We start from the raw sequence: 21,116 nt of genomic DNA, 5'->3' as shown, positions 1-21,116 counted from the left end.
AAAGATCCAATGCAGCCATTTTCTCTCAATATCAAATTCTTTCTGAGTAACAATTAAGTACCTTACTGGGATTGTTTTCAATTAAAATGGTCAAAAATAAACAAAAATAGCTTCTTAGCAAAGAACAATTTCTCAAGCAAGAATTTTGCTATGTCTAGGAGTGGTCTGAGCGGGGAGGGGAAAACAGAAAAATAGCTGTTATTGGCAAAGAGATTTGGAACTCTTTCTTATTGGTCTATTAACTCATTTACACCTTGGTGATGTCACCACTCAGGCCAAAACTCCTTCCCACCAAAACAAGTTGAAATTTCAGGCCATCTTTTCACAAAGTTTTTACACTAAAAGGGTATTATCAAATTTTTTCACAATTTCACAGTATTATTCCAACCTCAGTGTGGAAATATAAATAAAACAGGAAAATCACATTTGGAATTGAATGTCCATTGTTTGTCTCACAGATTCCTGGATGGTAAGTGGTAAAAGAAAGAACTGTAATCCAGGTGAGGTATAACAGATTCCAACTGATATGAATGGCAAAATGGTCACCTTTAAAAAGGTACACAAATTATAAAGTAGCAGGTATTTAAATCCAAATGAAAACGGTACTAAACTGTAGCTCTACTTGGCGTCTTCCAGTTCCTATCAGGCTTCAATCACCTGTCCTAAGTAGTACTACTGATGACATCTTACCCATAACTCTCTATGCTATTCTAAAGGTAAACGACAAGTTTCCACCAGGTGTCACAATAACCATAAAAGCCTTCCCATTCATTATTAAGTATGTATAATTCCATACATTTACAATATATTTTCTATATGTAGCACATGGGGATGTGTGAAACTCACTCCTCAGCCTGAACTGTCTCCACTTGCTCCGAGGAATTTCTAGCTTTCCGGCGGCATCGACTGGTAAGACGATTCAGGAGGAGGGTCATGTGTGCTATCAAGACAGCGAAGTCCTGGGTTTTTTTTAAACATTTTTTATTTATTTCACCTTTATTTAACCAGGTGTGCTAGTTGAGAACAAGTTCTCATTTACAACTGCGACCTGGCCAAGATAAAGCAAAGCAGTTTGACAAAAACAACACATGAGTTACACATGGGATTAACAATCGTACAGTCAATAACACAATAGAAAATATATATATACAGTGTCAGAGGAAAAATTGCAAGATTATGTTATAATACATGTATTACATCAAATGGTTGTTTTATTCGACAGAATAGAGTATTCTGTTAACTATTGTGTGTGTGTTCTACTGACGATGGGCCTCTGGGAGACAACACTGACAGGAGATTTACAATGTCTTTTGGGTGATAAAACCTAAAGACCATTCCAGAGCATGAGTTAATGTTTCTGTTCTATACCGTACCAGGGAGAGATGGTTCCAGTATGGAGTCAGAGGGCCAGACACTGGTCTATACAATGAAAACTGTTGACACAGCAGATACTGTCTGCTATGTATTATAGGTATCCTTCATACAAATCTTAACCTTGTGACCCATTCTTTATATCTGTTGTTCATCATGTAGGTTGAGAGGGGTGTATCTTGGCTATAAAAGACCTTTGTACTTTTGTCTCGTCGCTCTCAACGGATCATCAGAGACGGTGATTCGTTGACCAGCCATTGCTATTGCAAAGCTCTCACTATTAAAGATTTAGTTTAAGTAAACTCTGACTTGTGTGATAAGTTTGTCTCTCCTCATTTAATAATACAGAAATCAACCACCACAAGTGTGTGCAAATGTATTAAGATTAGGGAGGTAATGCAATAAATAGGCCATAGTGGCGAAATAATTACAATTTAGCATTAACACTGGAGTGATAGATGTGCAGATGATGATGTGCAAGCAGGGATACTGGGGTGCAAAATAGCAAAACTAAATAACAATATGGGGATGAGGTAGTTGGGTGGGCTATTTACAGATGGGCTGTGTACAGGTGCAGTGGTCGGTAAGCTGCTCTGACAGCTGAAACTTAAAGTTATTGAGGCAGATATAGGTCTCCAGCTTCAGTGATTTTTGCAATTTGTTCCAGTCATTGACAGCAAAGAACTGTAAGGAAAGGTGGCCAAAGGGGGTGTTGGCTTGGGGATGACCAGTGAAATATACCTGCTGGAGCGTGTGCTACGGGTGGGTGTTGCTATGGTGACCAGTGAGCTGAGATAAGGCTGGGCTTTACCAAATAAAGACTTATAGATGACCTGGAGCCAGTGGGTTTGGCGACGAATATGAAGCGATGGCCAGCCAACGAGAGAATACAGGTCGCAGTGGTGGGTAGTATATGGGGCTTTGGTGATAAAACGGATGGCACTGTGATAGACTACATCCAATTTTCTGAGTAGAGTGTTGGAGGGTATTTTGTAAATTACATCGTCGAAGTCAAGGATCGGTAGGATAGTCAGTTTTACGAGGGTATGTTTAGCAGCATGAGTGAAGGAGGCTTTGTTGCGAAATAGGAAGCTTTTTACATTTTAGTCATTTAGCAGACGCTCTTATCCAGAGCGACTTACAGTAGTGAATGCATACATTTCATTTCATACATTTTTTTTCCTGTGCTGGCCCCCCGTGGGAATCGAACCCACAACCCTGGCATTGCAAACACCATGCTCTACCAACTGAGCTACAGGGAAGGAGATGCTTAATGTGAGCCTGGAAGGAGAGTTTACAGTCTAACCAGACACCTAGGTATTTGTAGTTGTCCACATATTCTAATTCAGAACCGTCCAAAGTAGTGATGCTAGTCGGGGGGGCGGATGCAGGCAGCGATCGGTTGAAGAGCATGCATTTAGTTTTACTAGCATTTAAGATCATTTGGAGGCCACGGAAGGAGTGTTGTATGGCATTGAAGCTCGTTTGGAGGTTTGTTAACACAGTGTCCAAAGAAGGGCCAGAAGTATACAGAATGGTGTCGTCTGCGTAGAGGTGGATCAAAGAATCACCAGCAGCAAGAACGACATCATTCATTGATATATATACAGAGAAAAGTGTCGGCCTGAGAATTGAACCCTGTGGCATAGAGACTGCCAGAGGTCCGGACAACAGGCCCTCCGATTTGACACACTGAACTCTATCTGAGAAGTAGTTGGTGAACCAGGCGAGGTAGTCATTTGAGAAACCAAGGCTATTGAGTCAGCCGATAAGAATGCGGTGATTCACAGAGTCGAAAGCCTTGGCTAGGTCAATGAAGACGGCTGCACAGTACTGTCTTTTATCGATGGCGGTTATGATATCTTTTAGGACCTTGAGTGTGGCTGAGGTGCACCCATGACCAGCTCGGAAACCAGATTGCATAGCGGAGAAGGTACGGTGAGATTCGAAATGGTCGGTGATCTGTTTGTTAATTTGGCTTTCGAAGACTTTAGAAAGGCAGGGCAGGATAGATATGGGTCTGTAACAGTTTGGGTCTAGAGTCTCTCCCCCTTTGAAGAGGGAGATGACCGCAGCAGCTTTCCAATCTTTAGGGATCTCAGACGATCCGAAATAGAGGTTGAACAAGGCTAGTAATTTGATCCTCGGTATGAGCAAAATCTGGAGGAAGTGGTGCGGTACTCGCTAAGCAAGTGGTGCGCTACTCGCTAAGCAGGTGGTGCGGTACTCGCTAAGCAGGTGGTGCGGTACTCGCTAAGCAGGTGGTGTGGTACTTGCTAAGCAGGTGGTGTGGTACTTGCTAAGCAGGTGGTGTGGTACTCACTAAGCAAGTGGTGCGGTACTCGCTAAGCAAGTGGTGCGGTACTCGCTAAGCAAGTGGTGCGGTACTCGCTAAGCAAGTGGTGCGGTACTCGCTAAGCAAGTGGTGCGGTACTCGCTAACACGTCGACAAATTTACTGAATGAAAGAAAGCGACTACATTCAATGTTAGAATCAATAAATGCAAATTATATGAATCTATTGAATACTTTACAAATCATATAACGAGCAATATCTGAGGGTTTATACATGTATCAGATCAAAGGTAATAATTAACCTCTTAATATCTGAGGGTTTATACATGTATCAGATCAAAGGTAATAATTAACCTCTTAATATCTGAGCATTTATACATGTATCAGATCAAAGGTAAAAATGTACCTCTTAATATCTGAAGGTTTATACATGTATCAGATCAAAGGTAATAATTAACCTCCTAAGGATCCGCCCCTTTTTTTTGTATTTTTGCCTAAAATGTCTTACCAAATCTAACTGCCTGTAACTCAGGCCCTGAAGCAAGGATATGCATATTCTTGGTACCATTTGAAAGGAAACACTTTGAAGTTTGTGGAAATGTGGAATGTAGGAGAATATAACACAAAAGATCTGGTAAGAGATAATACAAAGAAAAAATAAACATTCTTTTGTATTTTTTGTACCATCATCTTTGAAATGCAAGAGAAAGGCTATAATGTATTATTCCAGCCCAGGTGCAATTTAGGTTTTGTCCACTAGATGGCAGCAGTGTATGTGCAAAGTTTTAGACTAATCCAATGAACCATTGCATTTCTGTCAAAATTTTGTATCAAGACTGCCCAAATGTGCCTAATTTGTTTATTAATAACTTTTCATGTTCAAAACTGTGCACTCTCCTCAAACAATAGCATAGTATTCTTTCACTGTAATAGCTAATGTAAATTGACAGTGCAGTTAGATTAACAAGAATTGAAGCTTTCTGCCAATATCAGATATGTCTATGTCCTGGGAAATGTTCTTGTTACTTACAACCTCATGCTAATCGCATTAGCCTACGTTAGTTCAATCCGACACTGATCCCGAAGAAGTTAAAACAAAACACATTTTTGTCTGATTTGAGTTGAAAACAAAAACACAAGCCTATTTTTGAGCAAGCTTTCATACAATAACATTTCATGTGGCGTTGACATTGACAGCCTCCTCTTCCTCCTCTTTCACAAGAGTTTCTTCCTCCGTCCAGCAGACCTCTTATGTTTTGTAATTTCAGCATCTTCTTCACGGCATTAATATTATTCTGCACATAAATCCAAGGAAGGGTTAGCTAACATGCTAAGTAGTCGCAAAGTAGCTAATTAGCTAAAATTGTCACTTTAAAACGCCCACCCATCCACCCCGACTAACCAACCTCCTTTAGTTTTTTTCTGAAATAAAATGGGTTAACTAGTAGATACGACGGAAGTGTGTTTAAAACACAGTGGTTAATATACACCTGAAAGCGTCTAAAGAGCTCCAGTGTTTTTGGCTAATTAATCAAATCCCTTTTTACAAATCAGCAACTGTGTTTTCTCTGACATGGTGGAATATAATACGGATGGGAACATTCATGAGGTAGTGAATGTTTTTAATAATACTGATGGGAACATTCATGAGGTAGGGAATGTTTTTAATAATACTGATGGGAACATTCATGAGGTAGTGATCAAACTTTAATAGTCACATGCGCTGAATACAACAAGTGTAGTAGACTTTACCGTGAAATGCTTACTTACAAGTCCATTAACCAACAGTGCAGTTTTAAGAAAGAGTTAAGAAAATATTTACCAGATAAACTAAAGTTAAAAAAAATTATAAAAAGTAACACAATAAAGTAACAATAGCAAGGCTATATACAGGGGGTACCGGTACAGAGTCAATGTGCGGGGGTACAGGTTAGTAGAGGTAATTTGTACATGTAGGTGAAACTCTCGACCCGCTCCACTACAGCCCCGTTGATGTTAATGGGGGCCGGTTTTCAGCCCACCTTTTCCTGTAGTCTACGTTCCGCTCCGGTCTTGCTCACATTGAGGGAGAGGTTGTTGTCCTGGCCAGGTCATGACTTCCTCCCTATAGGCTGTCTCATCGTTGCCGGTGATCAGGCCTACCACTGTTGTGTCATCAGCAAACTTAATGATGGTGTTGGAGTCCTGTTTGGCCACGCAGTTGTGGGTGAACAGGGAGTACAGAAGGGGAGTAAGTACACACCCCTGAAGGCCTCGGTGTTGAGGATCAGCGTGGCAGACGTGTTGCTACCTACCCTTACCACCTGTGGGCAGCCCGTCAGGAAGTCCAGGATCCAGTTGCAGAGGGAGGATTTTAATCCCAGGGTCCTTAGCTTAGTGATGAGCTTTGTGGGCACTATGGTGTTGAATGCTGAGCTATAGTCAATGAATAGCATTCTCACATAGGTGTTCCTTTTGTCCAGGTGGGAAAGGGCCGTGTGGAGGGCGATTGAGATTGCGTCATCTGTGGATCAGTTGGGGCGGTATGCGAATTGGAGTAGATCTAGGGTATCCGGGAGCATGGTGTTGATGTGAGTCATGACCAGCCTTTCACAGCACTTCATGGCTACAGACGTGAGTGCTACGGGCAGTAATCATTTAGGAAGGTTACCTTCGCTTCCTTGGGCACAGGGACTATGGTGGTCTGCTTGAAACATGTAGGTATTACAGACTCGGTCAGGGAGAGGTTGAAAATGTCAGTGAAGACACTAGCTAGTTGGTCCGCATATGCTTTGAGTACACGTCCTGGTAATCCGTCTGGCCCCGTGGCTTTGTGAATGTTGACCTGTTTACAGGTCTGCTCTCATCGGATACCGAGAGCGTTATCACTCAGTCATCCAGAATAGCTGGTGCTGACGTGCATGCTTCAGTGTTGCTTGCCTTGAAGCGAGCATAAAAAGGCATTTAGCACGTCTGGTAGGCTCTCGTCACTGGGCAGCTCGGTTCTGGGTTTCCCAGTCAACAACTGTTATCATAACAATGTCATCACATTTTCATACACGTTTAGCTTGATAACTTCTACACAAATTAACTAAATAAAACACAATGACTAAAGGAATCAAAGTAAAATACATTTAAAATATGTTCCTTTTTTTTTTTTTTTGCACTGAGACCGGTCCGGCTAACAAAGTAGGCCTGTTTTTTGAGTAAGGCTTCATACAAATTGATTTCATGTGGCCATAAACCAAATAAACCCAATTCCAAATCAAGCCTGTGTTTTATGAACTGATTCTGGAGTTTCAAAGATCAGAGACTGGTGTGATAATAGTACATCTTAAATACAAGCAAGCGAGATCTGTCTCGCTGATCACAGTCAGGGAAGAACTAAAAAAAACTGCAGATAGTTGCATGTCCCCTCATATAGAGGAAGGTGATAATAGTACTTTTTAATGCAACAGTTACAGACAACAATGGCAACAATGTGTTAGGGTGCAGACAGGTAATAGGCGTAGTAGTCTATGAAATGCAGTTCATCACAGAACAGAGCATCAACCTGGAGAAGTTACAACAGCTCACCCCAAATTCTGCCACCCACAACAGTGTCTCTCTTCTCGCATGTGATTTTCAGGTTTTTTCTGACCAGGAAAATGTCTTTCCACACTGAGAACATTGGAAAGGATTCTATCCTGTGTGTGTTCCTTCATGCCTTTTCAGGCTCGCTAACTGGGTAAAACTCTTTCCACATTGGGAGCATTGGAAAGGCTTCTCTCCTGTGTGTGACATTTCATGCGTTTTCAGGTTTCCCGAGGTTCTAAAACCCTTTTCACACTTGGAGCAGTGGAAAGGCTTCTCTCCTGTGTGTGTCATCTCATGCGTTTTCAAGTTCCCTAACTGGGTAAAACTTTTTACACACTGGGAGCAGTGAAAAGGCTTCTCTCCTGTGTGTGTCATCTCATGCATTTTCAGGTTCCCTAAATGGGTAAAACTCTTTCCACACAGAGAGCATTGGAATGGTTGTTCTCCTGTGTGTATTTTCTCATGATCTTTAAGATGCCCTGAGTGTCTAAAATCCTTTCCACACTGGGAGCATTGATATGGCTTCTCTCCAGTGTGTGTTCTTTCATGCACTTTTAGATGCCCCGAGTATCTGAAACCCTTTCCACACTGAGAACAGTGATAAGGCTTCTCCCCTGTATGTTTTCTTTCATGATATTTCAGCTGCCCTATCTGGCTAAAAGTCTTTCCACACTGAGAGCATTGGAATGGCTTCTCTCCAGTGTGTATCCGCTTATGCTCTTTCAGATGCGATGACTGGATAAAACTCTTTCCACACTGAGAGCATTGGAAAGGCTTCTCTCCTGTGTGTTTTCTCTTATGCTCTTTCAGGTGCAATGACTGGATAAATCTCTTTCCACAGTGAGAGCATTGATACGGCTTCTCTCCAGTGTGTGTTCTTTCATGCACTTTTAGATGCCCTGAGTGTCCAAAACCCTTTCCACACTGGGAGCATTGATACGGCTTCTCTCCAGTGTGTGTTCTTTCATGCACTTTAAGATGCCATGAGTGTCCAAAACCCTTTCCACACTGGGAGCATTGATATGGCTTCTCTCCAGTGTGTGTTCTTTCATGCACTTTTAGATGCCCTGAGTGTCTAAAACACTTACCACAATGGGAGCAGTGATAAGGCTTCTCGCCTGTGTGTGTCATCTCATGTGTTTTCAAGTTCCCTAATTGGGTAAACCTTTTTCCACACTGGGAACAGTGGAAAGGCTTCTCGCCTGTGTGTGTCATCTCATGCGTTTTCAGGTTCCCTACATTTGTAAAACTCTTTCTACACTGGGAACATTGGAATGGTTGTTCTCCTGTGTGTATTCTCTCATGTTCTTTCAAATGTGATGACTGGATAAATCTCTTTCCACACTGAGAGCATTGGAAAGGCCTCTCTAAAGAGTGTGTTCTTTCATGTGATTTCAGGTCCCCTGGTGAGAAACATGTATTTTTACACTGGGAGCATTGATAAAGCTTCTCTCCAGTGTGTGTTCTTTCATGCACTTTCAGATACCCTGAGTGTCCAAAACGCTTTCCACACTGGGAACAGTGGTATGGTCTTGCTGGTTTGGTCGTCTCTGGGTCTGGGCTCTTCCCACGGTCAGGGTGAGAGTCTGGTCTCTCTCCTGCTAAAAAGACAAACAGAGTATTTGCTTAAACAGAGAGACCTGAATGAAAACTCTATATGATACAACTGTCTTTCTACAAGGTTTAATCTAGATTAGATCCCTCAATTTAAAAAAAGTCACCCTTCCCTGGGTTAAAACACTAAATCAAGGCTGACTTGGGGGTTGAATCGACTTTACATTTGAATCACTTCAGGACACCCATGGGTTGATTTACCAATCACTAAGACCTGCTTTATGGTGACCTCTGACCTTATAGAGGATACCTAGAGGCCAAATTCCAATAGGGGATTATCATCAGAATAGTGTTCTTAACAACCCAACCAGAGCACTCCGATCTGACATCTCTGGTCTCTTGGCCCTTATCATCAGAACAGTGTTCTGAACAACCCAACCAGAGCACTCCGTTTTGATTCTACCATCTCTGGTCTCTTGTCCCTCCCACCCCTACTGGAGGGCAGCTCCCACTCAGCCCAGTCAAAGCTCTTCTCTGTCCTGGCACCCTATTGGTGGAACCAGCTTCCCCCTGATGTCAGAACGGAGTCCCTCCCCATCTTCTGAAAACATCTGAAACCCTACCTCTTTAAAGACTATCTTAAATAAACCCCATGTCCCCTCCTCCCCCTACTTACACTGACTTTGCTGATAACTACGTTGTTGAGGGAAAATGTACTTGCTATGATTGTGATATCTTCTTGTCTCACCCAGCTATCTTAATAATATGAATGCAGTACTGTAAGTCTCTCTGGATAAGAGCGTCTGCTAAATGACTCAGTACTGTAAGTCTCTCTGGATAAGAGCGTCTGCTAAATGACTCAGTACTGTAAGTCTCTCTGGATAAGAGCGTCTGCTAAATGACTCAGTACTGTAAGTCTCTCTGGATAAGAGCGTCTGCTAAATGACTCAGTACTGTAAGTCTCTCTGGATAAGAGCGTCTGCTAAATGACTCAGTACTGTAAGTATCTCTGGATAAGAGAATCTGCTAAATGACTCAGTACTGTAAGTCTCTCTGGATAAGAGTGTCTGCTAAATGACTGAAATGTAAAGGTAGAACAGCAGAGTGCGTCATCACAGAGTGGCTGTTGTGTTAAAGTGATAATGCCTGAGAAGACAGTGTTTGAAAGTTATTTTGACGCAGTTGCTCTGTCTATATCGTGCCAATATATCCTCCAAACGCCGTCTTCGAGGGCATCATCACGCTTATACAACGGGTTACCAACATATTGAAATAATGATTGACATATTTTCATAAAAATATTTATTTTAAATGAATTTATTCACTCTGTTTAATCCTTCCATGAGATATAATCCCGACACAAATCCATGGCTGCTAGACAAGCCGACTGGTCATTCATTCTATCGGTTCAGTTGCCGGAGACGCCACACACTTCTGAAGTCTTTGAGTTGGATATCTATGGATGCAACCCAGTCGGTCAATTGAAATGTTCCGTTGCCCTGCTGGCTGGCAACGTTCTTATCCCTTGCTTGCGAGCTAGTCAACTATGGCTAACACCGTCACGTCAAACAGAATGACAGCAAAGTAGCTGCGTTTGCTTAAGATGTTTTCTAGTGACATTTATTTGGATACATCCATAACAATAAGGTAATGATGCGTGATTTTGCCTGGCATAGAAAATGTGCTCTCTCGTCAGGACACTGTTCAGAGGAGCCAGCCAACACAGATAACACAGATAACACAGTCCCTTCAAACTGAAGCTGAAAAGACAGTCTAAGATCCTTTCCAATCACATAAAACATTTTAGAAAAAGTCTCAGTGTTGTTTCCCTCATAAGGTGAGCTATTGAAAGGTACTGAAAACATGGGATTCAATAATTTATCAAATTATCTTTCTCCGAACAATTGTATTAGTATAAAATAATATAATTTCCCAATTTTTTGCATACAATATAGCTCAATATCTGTATTATTTATTTTACAATCTTTTTTACTCATCTTTATCAAGAGTCAATCATTTCGGACCCAACTGTATATCTTCTTGGGGCTATGTGGGACGCTAGCGTGCCACCCGTGGTGCACCCTATCAACAGCAGGTGCATTTCAAGAGCGGCAAATTTGAAACCAAATAAATGTCAAAATTCAAATTTTTCAAACATACAACTATCTTACACCCTTTGAAAGATAAACATCTCCTTAATCTAACCACGTTGTCCGATTTCAAAAAGGTTTTACGGCGAAAGCATAAAGTTAGATTATGTTAGGAGAGTACATTGACAATAGCTGTGTGTAATGTTTTGTCAATTCAAAGACAGGGTCACCAAAACCATAAAACCAGCTAAAATGATGCACTAACCTTTTACAATCTCCATCAGATGACACTCCTAGGACATTATGTTAGACAATGCATGCATTTTTGTTCTATCAAGTTCATATTTATATCCAAAAACAGCGTTTTACTATGGCATTGATGTTGAGGAAATCGTTTCCCTCCAATAACCGGCAGTCAAGTCAGCACCACAAATTAAATAATTAAAATTAGAAAACATTGGTAAAATATTATATTGTCATTTAAAGAATTATAGATTTACATCTCTTGAACGCAATCAACTTGCCAGATTTAAAAATAACCTTACTGGGAAATCACACTTTGCAATAATCTGAGCACTGCGCCCAGAAAAATATGCTTTGCTATACAGACAAACGGCCATGTTGGAGAGATCTAAAATCGAAAATACTATGTAAATAATCCATTACCTTTGATTCTCTTCATCAGATGTCACTTCCCGGAATCCCAGGTCCATAACGAATGTAGTTTTGTTCAAAAAAGCTCATAATTTATATCCAAAAAGATCCGTGTTGTTAGCACATGATCTAAGCCAGCCGGACTTCTCGTCATGAACGAGGGGAAAAAATATATTTACGTTCGTTCAAACATGTCAAACGTTGTATAGCATAAATCATTAGGGCCTTTTTTAACCAGAACATGAATAATATTCAAGGTGGACGAATGCATTCTCTTTTAAAACGTTTTGGAACGAGGGTACCCAACATGACCTCGCGCCAGAGTCTAATCGGCCATCACCGTTCCAAGGCTCTTGTTCGGTCAGATCTCATAGTAGAAGATTCAAAACACTTTGTAAAGGCTGGTGACATCTAGTGGAAGCAATAGGAAGTGCCAAAACATTAATCAGCCCCTGTGTGTTTCAATGGCATAGGCTTAAAGGTAATTCAACACATCAGGTATCCACTTCCTGTCAGAAAATGTCTCAGGGTTTTGCCTGCCAAATGAGTTCTGTTATACTCACAGACACCATTCAAACAGTTTTAGAAACTTTAGGGTGTTTTCTATCCATATATAATAAGTATATGCATATTCTAGTTACTGGGTAGGATTAGTAACCAGATTAAATCGGGTACGTTTTTTTATCCAGCCGTGAAAATACTGCCCCTTAGCCCCAACAGGATATCTAAACATATAAACAGCTGCATCAATTCCGAGGCAAGAGAGAGCACCTACATACATTTTCTGATACAAAAACTGATTTGGGAAAATCAAGTTTCATTGGATTGAAAAACATTTGCGATATGCAGTCAGGAGGACCATATTAACAAATATGTACAATGAGGTTTGATGGAATGGCCCACCTGGGAGGATTTTAGGAGTGAGAATATATGAGGTTTGATGGAATGGCCCACCTGGGAGGATTTTAGGAGTGAGAATATATGAGGTTTGATGGAATGGCCCACCTGGGAGGATTTTAGGAGTGAGAATATATGAGGTTTGATAGAATGGCCCACCTGGGGGATTTTAGGAATCAGAATATATGAGGTTTGATGGAATGGCCCACCTGGGGGATTTTAGGAGTCAGAATATATGAGGTTTGATGGAATGGCCCACCTGGGGGATTTTAGGAGTCAGAATATATGCCAAATTTGCATGTGAATTCATCAGCGAACTTGAGGGATTCCTGGGCTTTATGGTGAGTGGCTGAATCCGAATAGTCAAAAAGATGCAGCATTTTTCCTTACCTTGTAACTTTACCTGTAGATTATGGTTCTAATAATCTAGCCACTAAGGAACCTTCCTTTGGGTATTCTGATCCAGCCAAAGTGTCTGACTGTCACACAGAGTGTGTTTGTTAATGCTTAAATAAACTTTTTTTGCTTCGTGAACCACCAACTGAGGTATCTTTTATGTCCCACCATTCCGATGTGTAAAACCATACACAGACCAACAACAACAAAAAGATACACAACATGGCCAAAAGTATGTGGATACCTGCTCATCCAACATCATTCCAAAATCATGTGCATTAATATGGAGTTGGTCCCCCTTTTGCTGCTATAACAGCCTCTTGGAAAGCCTTCCATCTAGTGGAAGACTTTCTCATGAGATGTTGGAACACTGCTACAGGGACTTGCTTCCATTCGGCGACAAGAGCATTAGTGAGGTCAGGCACCGATGTTGGGCGATTAGGCCTGACTCGCAGTCGGTGTTCCAATTCATCCCAAAGGTGTTCGATGGGGTTGAGGTCAGGACTCTGTGCAGGCCAGTCAAGATCTTCCACACCAATCTCAACAAACCATTTCTGTATGGACTTCGCACGGGTGCATTGTCATGCTGAAAACAGGAAAGGGTCTTCCCAAACTGTTGCCACAAAGTTGGAAGCACAGAATAATCTAGAATGTCATTGTACGCTGTAGCGTTAAGATTTCCCTTCACTGGAACTAAGGGGCCCAGCCCAAACCATGAAAAACAGCCCCAGACCATTATTCCTCCTCCACCAAAATGTACAGATGGCACTATGCATTCGGGCAGGTAGCGTTCTCCTGGCATCTGCCAAACCCATGATTTGTCCGTCGGACTGCCAGATGGTGAAGTGTGATTCATCCCTGCAGAGAACACATTTACACTGCTCCAGAGTCCAATGGCGGTGAGCTTTACACCACTCCAGCCGATGCTTGATATTGCGCATGGTGATCTTAGGCTTGTGTGCGGCTGGTCAGCCATGGAAACCCATTTCATGAAGCTCCCAACAAACATTTATTGTGCTGATGTTGCTTCCAGAGGCAGTTTGGAACTGTATTGAGTGTTGGAACCGAGGACAGTCAATTTTTACGCGCTACAACACTCGTGATCCCGTTCTGTGAGCTTGTGTGGCCTGCTACTTCGCGGCTGAGCCGTTGTTGCTCCTAGACGTTTTCACTTCACAATAACAGCCCTTACAGTTGACCGGGGCAGCTATAACAAGACAGAAATTTGATTAACTGACTTGTTAGAAAGGTGGCATCCTATGATGGTGCCACGTTGAAAGTCACTAAGCTCTTCAGTAAGGCCATTCTACTGCCAATGTTTGTCTATGGAGATTGCATGGCTGTGTGCTCGCTCGATTTTATACACCTGTCAGCAAAAGGTGGCTGAAATACCCGAATCCACTAATTTGACTGGGTGTCCACATACTTTTGCATTTATAGTGTACTTTGTATCTCTCATTTACTTATAATTTGGCAGTTACCTGTAGAATGGACGGAGAGGTATGGCTCGAGTCGCAACAAAATGGAATATAAAGTTACGGATAAAGTTCATGTGTACAACATCTAAAGACCTTTCCGTTTCTAAAAAGACACATTTGGGTGTTTTTGTAGCCGTTGATGATGTTTGTTCAGAGACCTCATCCTGCACAACAAGGAGGAGGAAATGAACTGATGGTAGAGGAGGGCATTTCAAATGATTTCACTATTGGACTAATATCTAATATCAGGATAGTGGAAATACATACGTTTTAAAGAGCAACTTATTTATGTTGTACTTCAATGTGGTTGCACTCTGCTTGTTGTTTCAGCACAGAAGGATTGGGGAGGAGCAGAGGACCGGTCTGTCTGATACGGAGAGAGAGAGTAGCCAAACCGACTTGAGCAAATGTGTTTTTCCATATAACCTTTATTTAACTAGGCAAGACAGTTTAAGAACAAATTCTTATTTACGATTGACGGCCTACCGGGGAACAGTGCTTTAACTGCCCTGTTCAGGGGCAGACTGAAAGATTTTCACCTTGTCAGCTCGGGGATTTGATCTAGCAACCTTTCGGTTACTGGCCCAACGCTCTAACCACTAGGTTACATGCCGCAATAGGTTATCTATCATCTCATCTGGTAGTGTCTGTTTTGACTGCATCAAATCGGTGTAAAGAAGCTAGCTAGCTAGCAAGGCTAATTGAGGCTATTTTTCTGCATTACCTGTACATGTCTACAACAACAGCCTACCTGTTTACATTTACATTTAAGTCATTTAGCAGACGCTCTTATCCAGAGCGACTTACAAATTGGTGCATTCACCTTATAATATCCGTAATACCTGTTGGTTGATAATTGGAGCCGACTCGTATTTTAGCCAACTTAACTGTAAAACACATTTCACTATAGGACTAATATCCAGATTTTTACACATGGAGTCTCTGACTGTAGAGCTGCTCTGATTGGCTGACGACAAGAAGCTACACGCATGAAAAGTGTGTTGGCTACCGGTATGTATTTTTACAGGGTGCACTCAGAGACTGTCGTGGTCTATCCTTGTATCCTTGTGTATTGAAATGTCACAGAGAATGTAAGTTTTTTTTAATGCTGAGAATATTCAAATAACTGTGTCCATCCCTAATCAATGGTTGGGGTAAGTTTCTCAAGAACAAGTGTCTGGACCTTCTATAACATGGCATTTACATCAAAAATATACATTTGGTTGTAAAAAAAAGAAGGGAAAAAAAGCACAATTCTCCTTTAATATGGATGTGACCAATTGAAAGCACAATCTCTGGGACACCAATCACACCGTTTAACTAAACGCTGAACACTGTTCTCTCGTACTGAACGCACCCCTGAATAACATATTCAAGTGTAAAACGTCAGTAGAAAGCCTCTTAAAAATCATACATTAGTTGAACAATGGCAAAGTTGGTGCTTCTGTTTTTAATATAGTACTCACTAGTGTTAATCAGATCTCCAGTCTCCTCTTCGTCTTTCACTCCAAAAGGTCCTTTCTCTTCTTTCATTGTAAAATCCTCATCTTCTTCTTTCAATGTGATTTCCTCCTTTATCATTCTGAAAACTTCTTCCTCCTCTTCCACTGTGACAGCCTCTATCTCTTCTTCGTGTTTCACTCCTAAAGGCTCTTTCTCGTATTTTACTGTAACATCCTCCTCTTCCTCCTTTTTGATTCTGAAAGCTTCTACCTCCTCCTCTTCCACTGTGACAGCCTCTATCCCCTCTTCGGGTTTCACTCCAAAAGGTTCTTTCTCGTCTTTCACTTCCTCGTCTTCTTTCACGACAATGTTCAGATCTTCTTTCTCCGTCCAGCAGACCTCTTCTTCTTTAGCAGGGAGGGAGTAGTTTAGTGAGCTCATGGTCGAGCGAGGATAGCGGACTAAACTTCACTCCTAGGTCGGGGATGAGACCTAGCTAGTTAGAATTAGCGACTAGCCTAGTACTAGGCTCAGTGTGAATCTTAACGAATTAGTAAATCTAACAAGCTATTTTACAATTTAACTAGGAGATATGCAAACAAAATTGCGTTAAAAACACAGATTAATATTCACAAATACGGACAAAAGAGCTTGAATTTGTCGGTATTATGTTGACTAGCAAGATAAGGAACTGGCTGCATCAGTCGCCGAGTTGTTGTTGAAGAAGCGTCCCGTCCACTAGATTAGACGTCACACAAGGAGCATCAACTGAAATTCTTACATCGCCATCTGCTGACTGGAGTTGGTAACGGCGTTATTCACTACAGTGTTTATTCTGGAGAAAAGAAAACCATAACAAATCATTTGAAAAATGAACAAATGCGTTTTCTCTTACCTCTTACAGCCAAGACTTTCCTCTACACAAGATAAGATCATGACTTTATCATGCCCACTGGGAAATTCTGTACGAGGATCTATGTACATAAAACACATAACACGCATATAAATGACATCAATACAACTGCAGACAATAAATATGAGAATATTTACACATCAGTACGTTGTCAACCACAATGTCCAGTGTAGACAGGCCTGCTGGACTCAGCAGCCTTATTGTGCCGCTGGACCCACTAGTGATTATTATTCAGCCTTATTGTACCGCTGGACCCACTAGTGATTATTATTCAGCCTTATTGTGCCGCTGGACCCACTAGTGATTATTATTCAGCCTTATTGTACCGCTGAACCCACTAGTGATTATTATTCAGCCTTATTGTGCCGCTGGACCCACTAGTGATTATTATTCAGCCTTATTGTGCCGCTGGACCCACTAGTGATTATTATTCAGCCTTATTGTGCCGCTGGACCCACTAGTGATTATCATTCAGCCTTATTGACACTGGGATAAAGGATTGTTTGGTTGTGTTCCTGTTATATCCTTGCCCAATTTTTCTAAAGTTATCTGCTAGGATTTCCCCTATCAGATAGGATTAAATGTTATCGAAACTGAAACATGAGATATTGATCCTCTGGATAGGGATAAGGATTTGGTAATCGCAGCTTTAATCAGGATTAAATGTGTTTTTTTGCGTTTTACAAAACTCGAAGACACTTTATTAGGATAATCTTGATCCCACTGCAAGACTGGTAGGTCCAGCCGGCCGGTCAGATGGGTCCAGTCGGCCGGTCAGATGGGTCCAGTCGGCCGGTCAGATGGGACCAGTCGGACGGTCAGATGGGTCCAGTCGGCCAGCCAACCCGATGGGACCAGTCGGACGGTCAGATGGGTCCAGTCGGCCAGCCAACCCGATGGGACCAGTCGGACGGTCAGATGGGTCCAGTCGGCCGGTCAGATGGGACCAGTCGGACGGTCAGATGGGTCCAGTCGGACGGTCAGATGGGTCCAGTCGGCCAGCCAACCCGATGGGACCAGTCGGCCGGTCAGATGGGTCCAGTCGGCCAGCCAACCCGATGGGACCAGTCGGCCGGTCAGATGGGTCCAGTCGGCCAGCCAACCGGATGGGACCAGTCAGACGGTCAGATGGGTCCAGTCGGCCAGCCAACCCGATGGGACCAGTCGGCCGGTCAGATGGGTCCAGTCGGCCAGCCAACCGGATGGGACCAGTCAGACGGTCAGATGGGTCCAGTCGGCCAGCCAACCCGATGGGACCAGTCAGACGGTCAGATGGGACCAGTCAGACGGTCAGATACCAATACATTTCTATGTAACTAAGGTGAGGAGGTTTAGAAAACATTCTTACATCTGAAAACCAAAGGTTCATTGTGTTAAATTGACTCCAGTGAAGGTATGTGGTCAGGGATGAATAGGTATTTGTTACATTGAGAAGTGTCAGATAAATGCATCTACTTACTTATAAATCATATGTAGGCTCTATTATTTAGAATCAATCTTTATTCATGCACACCGAGTGAACAAAACATTAAGAACGCCATCCTAATATTGAGTTGCATCCCACTTTGCCCTCAGAACAGACTTAATTCATGTTGACTCCAATCCTTCCCACAGTTGTGTCCAGTTGGCTGGATGTCCTTTGGGTGGTGGACCATTCTTGATACACACAGGAAACTGTTGAGCGTGAAAAACACAGCAGCATTGCAGTTCTTGACACACTCAAACCAGTGCGCCTGGCACCTACTACCATACCCTGTTCATAGGCACTTAAATATTTTGTCCTGACCATTCACCTTCTGAATGGCACACATACACAATCCATGTCTCATTTGTCTCAAGGCATAAAAATCTTTATTTTACCAGTTTCCTTGACCTACACTGATTGAAGTGGATTTGGTGATATCACCTGGATAGTCTATGTTATGGAAAGACCGTGTTTTGTACACTCAAGAGTAGTTTACTCATCTGTTTCCAGTGTAGAAGCAGTAACACAACCTGTCCAGTAGATGGAGAAGTGGAGGCCAAAGCTCTGAAAATACAGATTCTGTGATCTTGATATTGTGGCATCTGGATCAGAATGATCCTATCAGATTATTTTCTGTAGAAAACAGTAAAGCCACTGCTCTCCTTTTCTTATAGATGTGCTCTGTGCATTTCTCCCCACTGTAGCTTGTGGTCAAGTACAACAGCCAGGTTAATACTCCTCCACTACCTCTATGTCCCTGAACAACACCCAGTTATTAATACTCCTCCACAACCTCTATGTCCCTGAACAACACCCAGTTATTAATACTCCTCCACAACCTCTATGTCCCTGAACAACACCCAGGTATTAATACTCCTCCACTACCTTTATGTCCCTGAACAACACCCAGGTATTAATACTCCTCCACTACCTCTATGTCCCTGAACAACACCCAGGTATTAATACTCCTCCACTACCTCTGTCCCTGAACAACACCCAGGTATTAATACTCCTCCACTACCTGTATGTCCCTGAACAACACCCAGGTATTAATACTCCTCCACTACCTGTATGTCCCTGAACAACACCCAGGTATTAATACTCCTCCACTACCTCTATGTCTTGTCCCTGAACAACACCCAGGTATTAATACTCCTCCACTACCTGTATGTCCTGTCTAGATGTGAACAGACTATTCCCTTAAAGCCACTCTGTAGGATACAGATGTAAACAATAGAGCAAATGCATCACATCCAAATATCACTTGATTATCTGTAGTGCTGGAGGAATGACACTCAGACGAAACACACACAAAGACAGAGTTTGAGAGTGTCTTCATTCAGACTGACATACTCTACATTTAAACAGACATACTATATATTAAATTCATGGTAATTTAATAATTTAGTTCATGTGGCATAAAAAAACACATTTAAAAAATAGAAGTCAAATGTCGGAGCAGTGTGTGTGCTCTCATGAACTTTAGGTCAATGTGATTTGAAATCTCTTTCCACCCTGGGAGCAGTGGTAAGGCTTCTTGTCTGTGTGTTCCCTCATGGTCTTTCCCTAACTGGGTAAATATCTTTCCACACTGGGAGTATTGAGAACATTTTATCAGGTCTGGATTCTTTCATGTTCTTTCAGTCGCCTTAACCAGGTAAATCTCTTTCCACACAGAGAGCATTGATGAGACTTCTCTCCAGAATTAATTTTGTTATGTATTTTCATGCTCCCAACCAGGGTAAATCTCTTTCCGCATTGAAAGCATTGCTAAGGCTTCTCTCTTGTGTGTGTCCTCTCATGTCTTTTCAGATTCCCTAACTCTGAAAAACTATTTCTGCACAGAGAGCAGTGGAAAGGCCTCTCTCCTGTGTGTGTCCTTTCATGTCTTTTCAGATGTCTTACCTGGGTAAAAGCATTTTCACATTGGGAGCAGTGGTATGGCTTCTCTCCGGTGTGCCGTCCCCTGTGTTTTTTCAGGCTACCTAACTCTGTAAAACTCTTTCCACAATGGAAGCATTGATGAGGCTTATCTCCTGTGTGTGTCCTCTCATGTCTTTTCAGGTCACTTAACCAGGTAAAACTCTTTCCACATTGAGAACATTGGTAAATCTTCTCTCCAGTGTGTATTCTTTCATGCTCCTTTAGGTTCCATAACCACCTAAAACTCTTTCCACACTGGGCGCAGTTGTAAGCCTTCTCCCCTGTGTGCATTCTCTTATGCGTTTTCAGGTTCCATAACCTCTCTCCTGTGTGTGTCCTTTCATGTCTTTTCAGATGTCTTACCTGGGTAAAAGCATTTTCACATTGGGAGCAGTGGAAAGGTTTCTCTCCGGTGTGAATTTTCTTATGCTCAATCAGGCTCCCTAACCGGGTAAAATTCTTCCCACACTGTGAGCAGTGGAAAGGTTTCTCTCCTGTGTGTGTTCTCTCATGTGTTCTAAACGGGTGAAATTCTTTCCACATTGGGAGCATTGAAAAGGTTTCTCTTCTGTGTGTGTTCTCTCATGTTCTTTCTGGTGTTCTAATCGGGTACAACTCTTTCCACACTGGGAGCAGCGATGAGGCTTATCTCCTATGTGTGTTCTCTCATGTCTTTTCAGGTGCCCTAACCGTTTAAAACTCTGTTCACACAGGGAGCAATGGTAAGGCTTCTCCTCTGTGTGCAATTTATTGTGCTCTTTCAGGTTCACTAACTGGCTAAATCGCTTTCCACATTGGGAGCAGTGATGAGGCTTCTCTCCTGTGTGTGTTCTTTCATGTCGTTTCAGGCTGTCTAACCGGGTGAAACTATTTCCGCACAGAGAGCAGTGGAGTCGTCTTGCTGGTTTGGACATCTCTGGCTCTGGTTCCTCTGAGTCTGGTCTCTCTCCTGCCAAAGACAGATTATTTAGTTTAACAGAGAGATCAGGGTCTATTCAATAGAAATTAAACAGAAGCAAATGGTCTGAAATGGGGAGGGACGAAACAGGGAGGGTTTTTGTCTTCTGTTTGCAACACCTTTTG

At 42.2% G+C, this 21,116-nt stretch overlaps 1 protein-coding gene across 1 annotated transcript; it reads right to left on the bottom strand.

The window, feature by feature from the left end:
* Positions 1-6,409: 6,409 nt before the first annotated feature.
* On the bottom strand, positions 6,410-16,507 carry LOC106590982 (gastrula zinc finger protein XlCGF57.1-like). The gene is made up of 2 exons (XM_014182159.2): positions 15,756-16,507; positions 6,410-8,821 (listed from the first exon to the last, which is right to left on the bottom strand). The coding sequence occupies exons 1-2, from the start codon at positions 16,171-16,173 to the stop codon at positions 7,326-7,328; spliced, it is 1,914 nt and encodes a 637-aa protein (XP_014037634.2). The 5' UTR covers positions 16,174-16,507; the 3' UTR covers positions 6,410-7,325.
* Between the last annotated feature and the right edge of the window lie 4,609 nt (positions 16,508-21,116).

The sequence above is a fragment of the Salmo salar genome, chromosome ssa02 (assembly GCF_905237065.1).
Source record: "Salmo salar chromosome ssa02, Ssal_v3.1, whole genome shotgun sequence".
NCBI classification, from domain to species: Eukaryota; Metazoa; Chordata; class Actinopteri; order Salmoniformes; family Salmonidae; genus Salmo; species Salmo salar.
Note: the sequence above shows the minus strand (reverse complement) of the source record. Positions and strands in the feature narration are given on the sequence as shown.

Coding starts and splice junctions, on each gene's coding strand:
- LOC106590982 (XM_014182159.2), bottom strand. CDS start 16,173: ATGAGCTCACTAAACTACTCCCTCCCTGCTAAAGAAGAAGAGGTCTGC. Junction 8,822..15,755: donor TGGAGATCTGATTAACACTA/GTGAGTACTATA, acceptor TTGTCTTTTTAG/CAGGAGAGAGACCAGACTCT.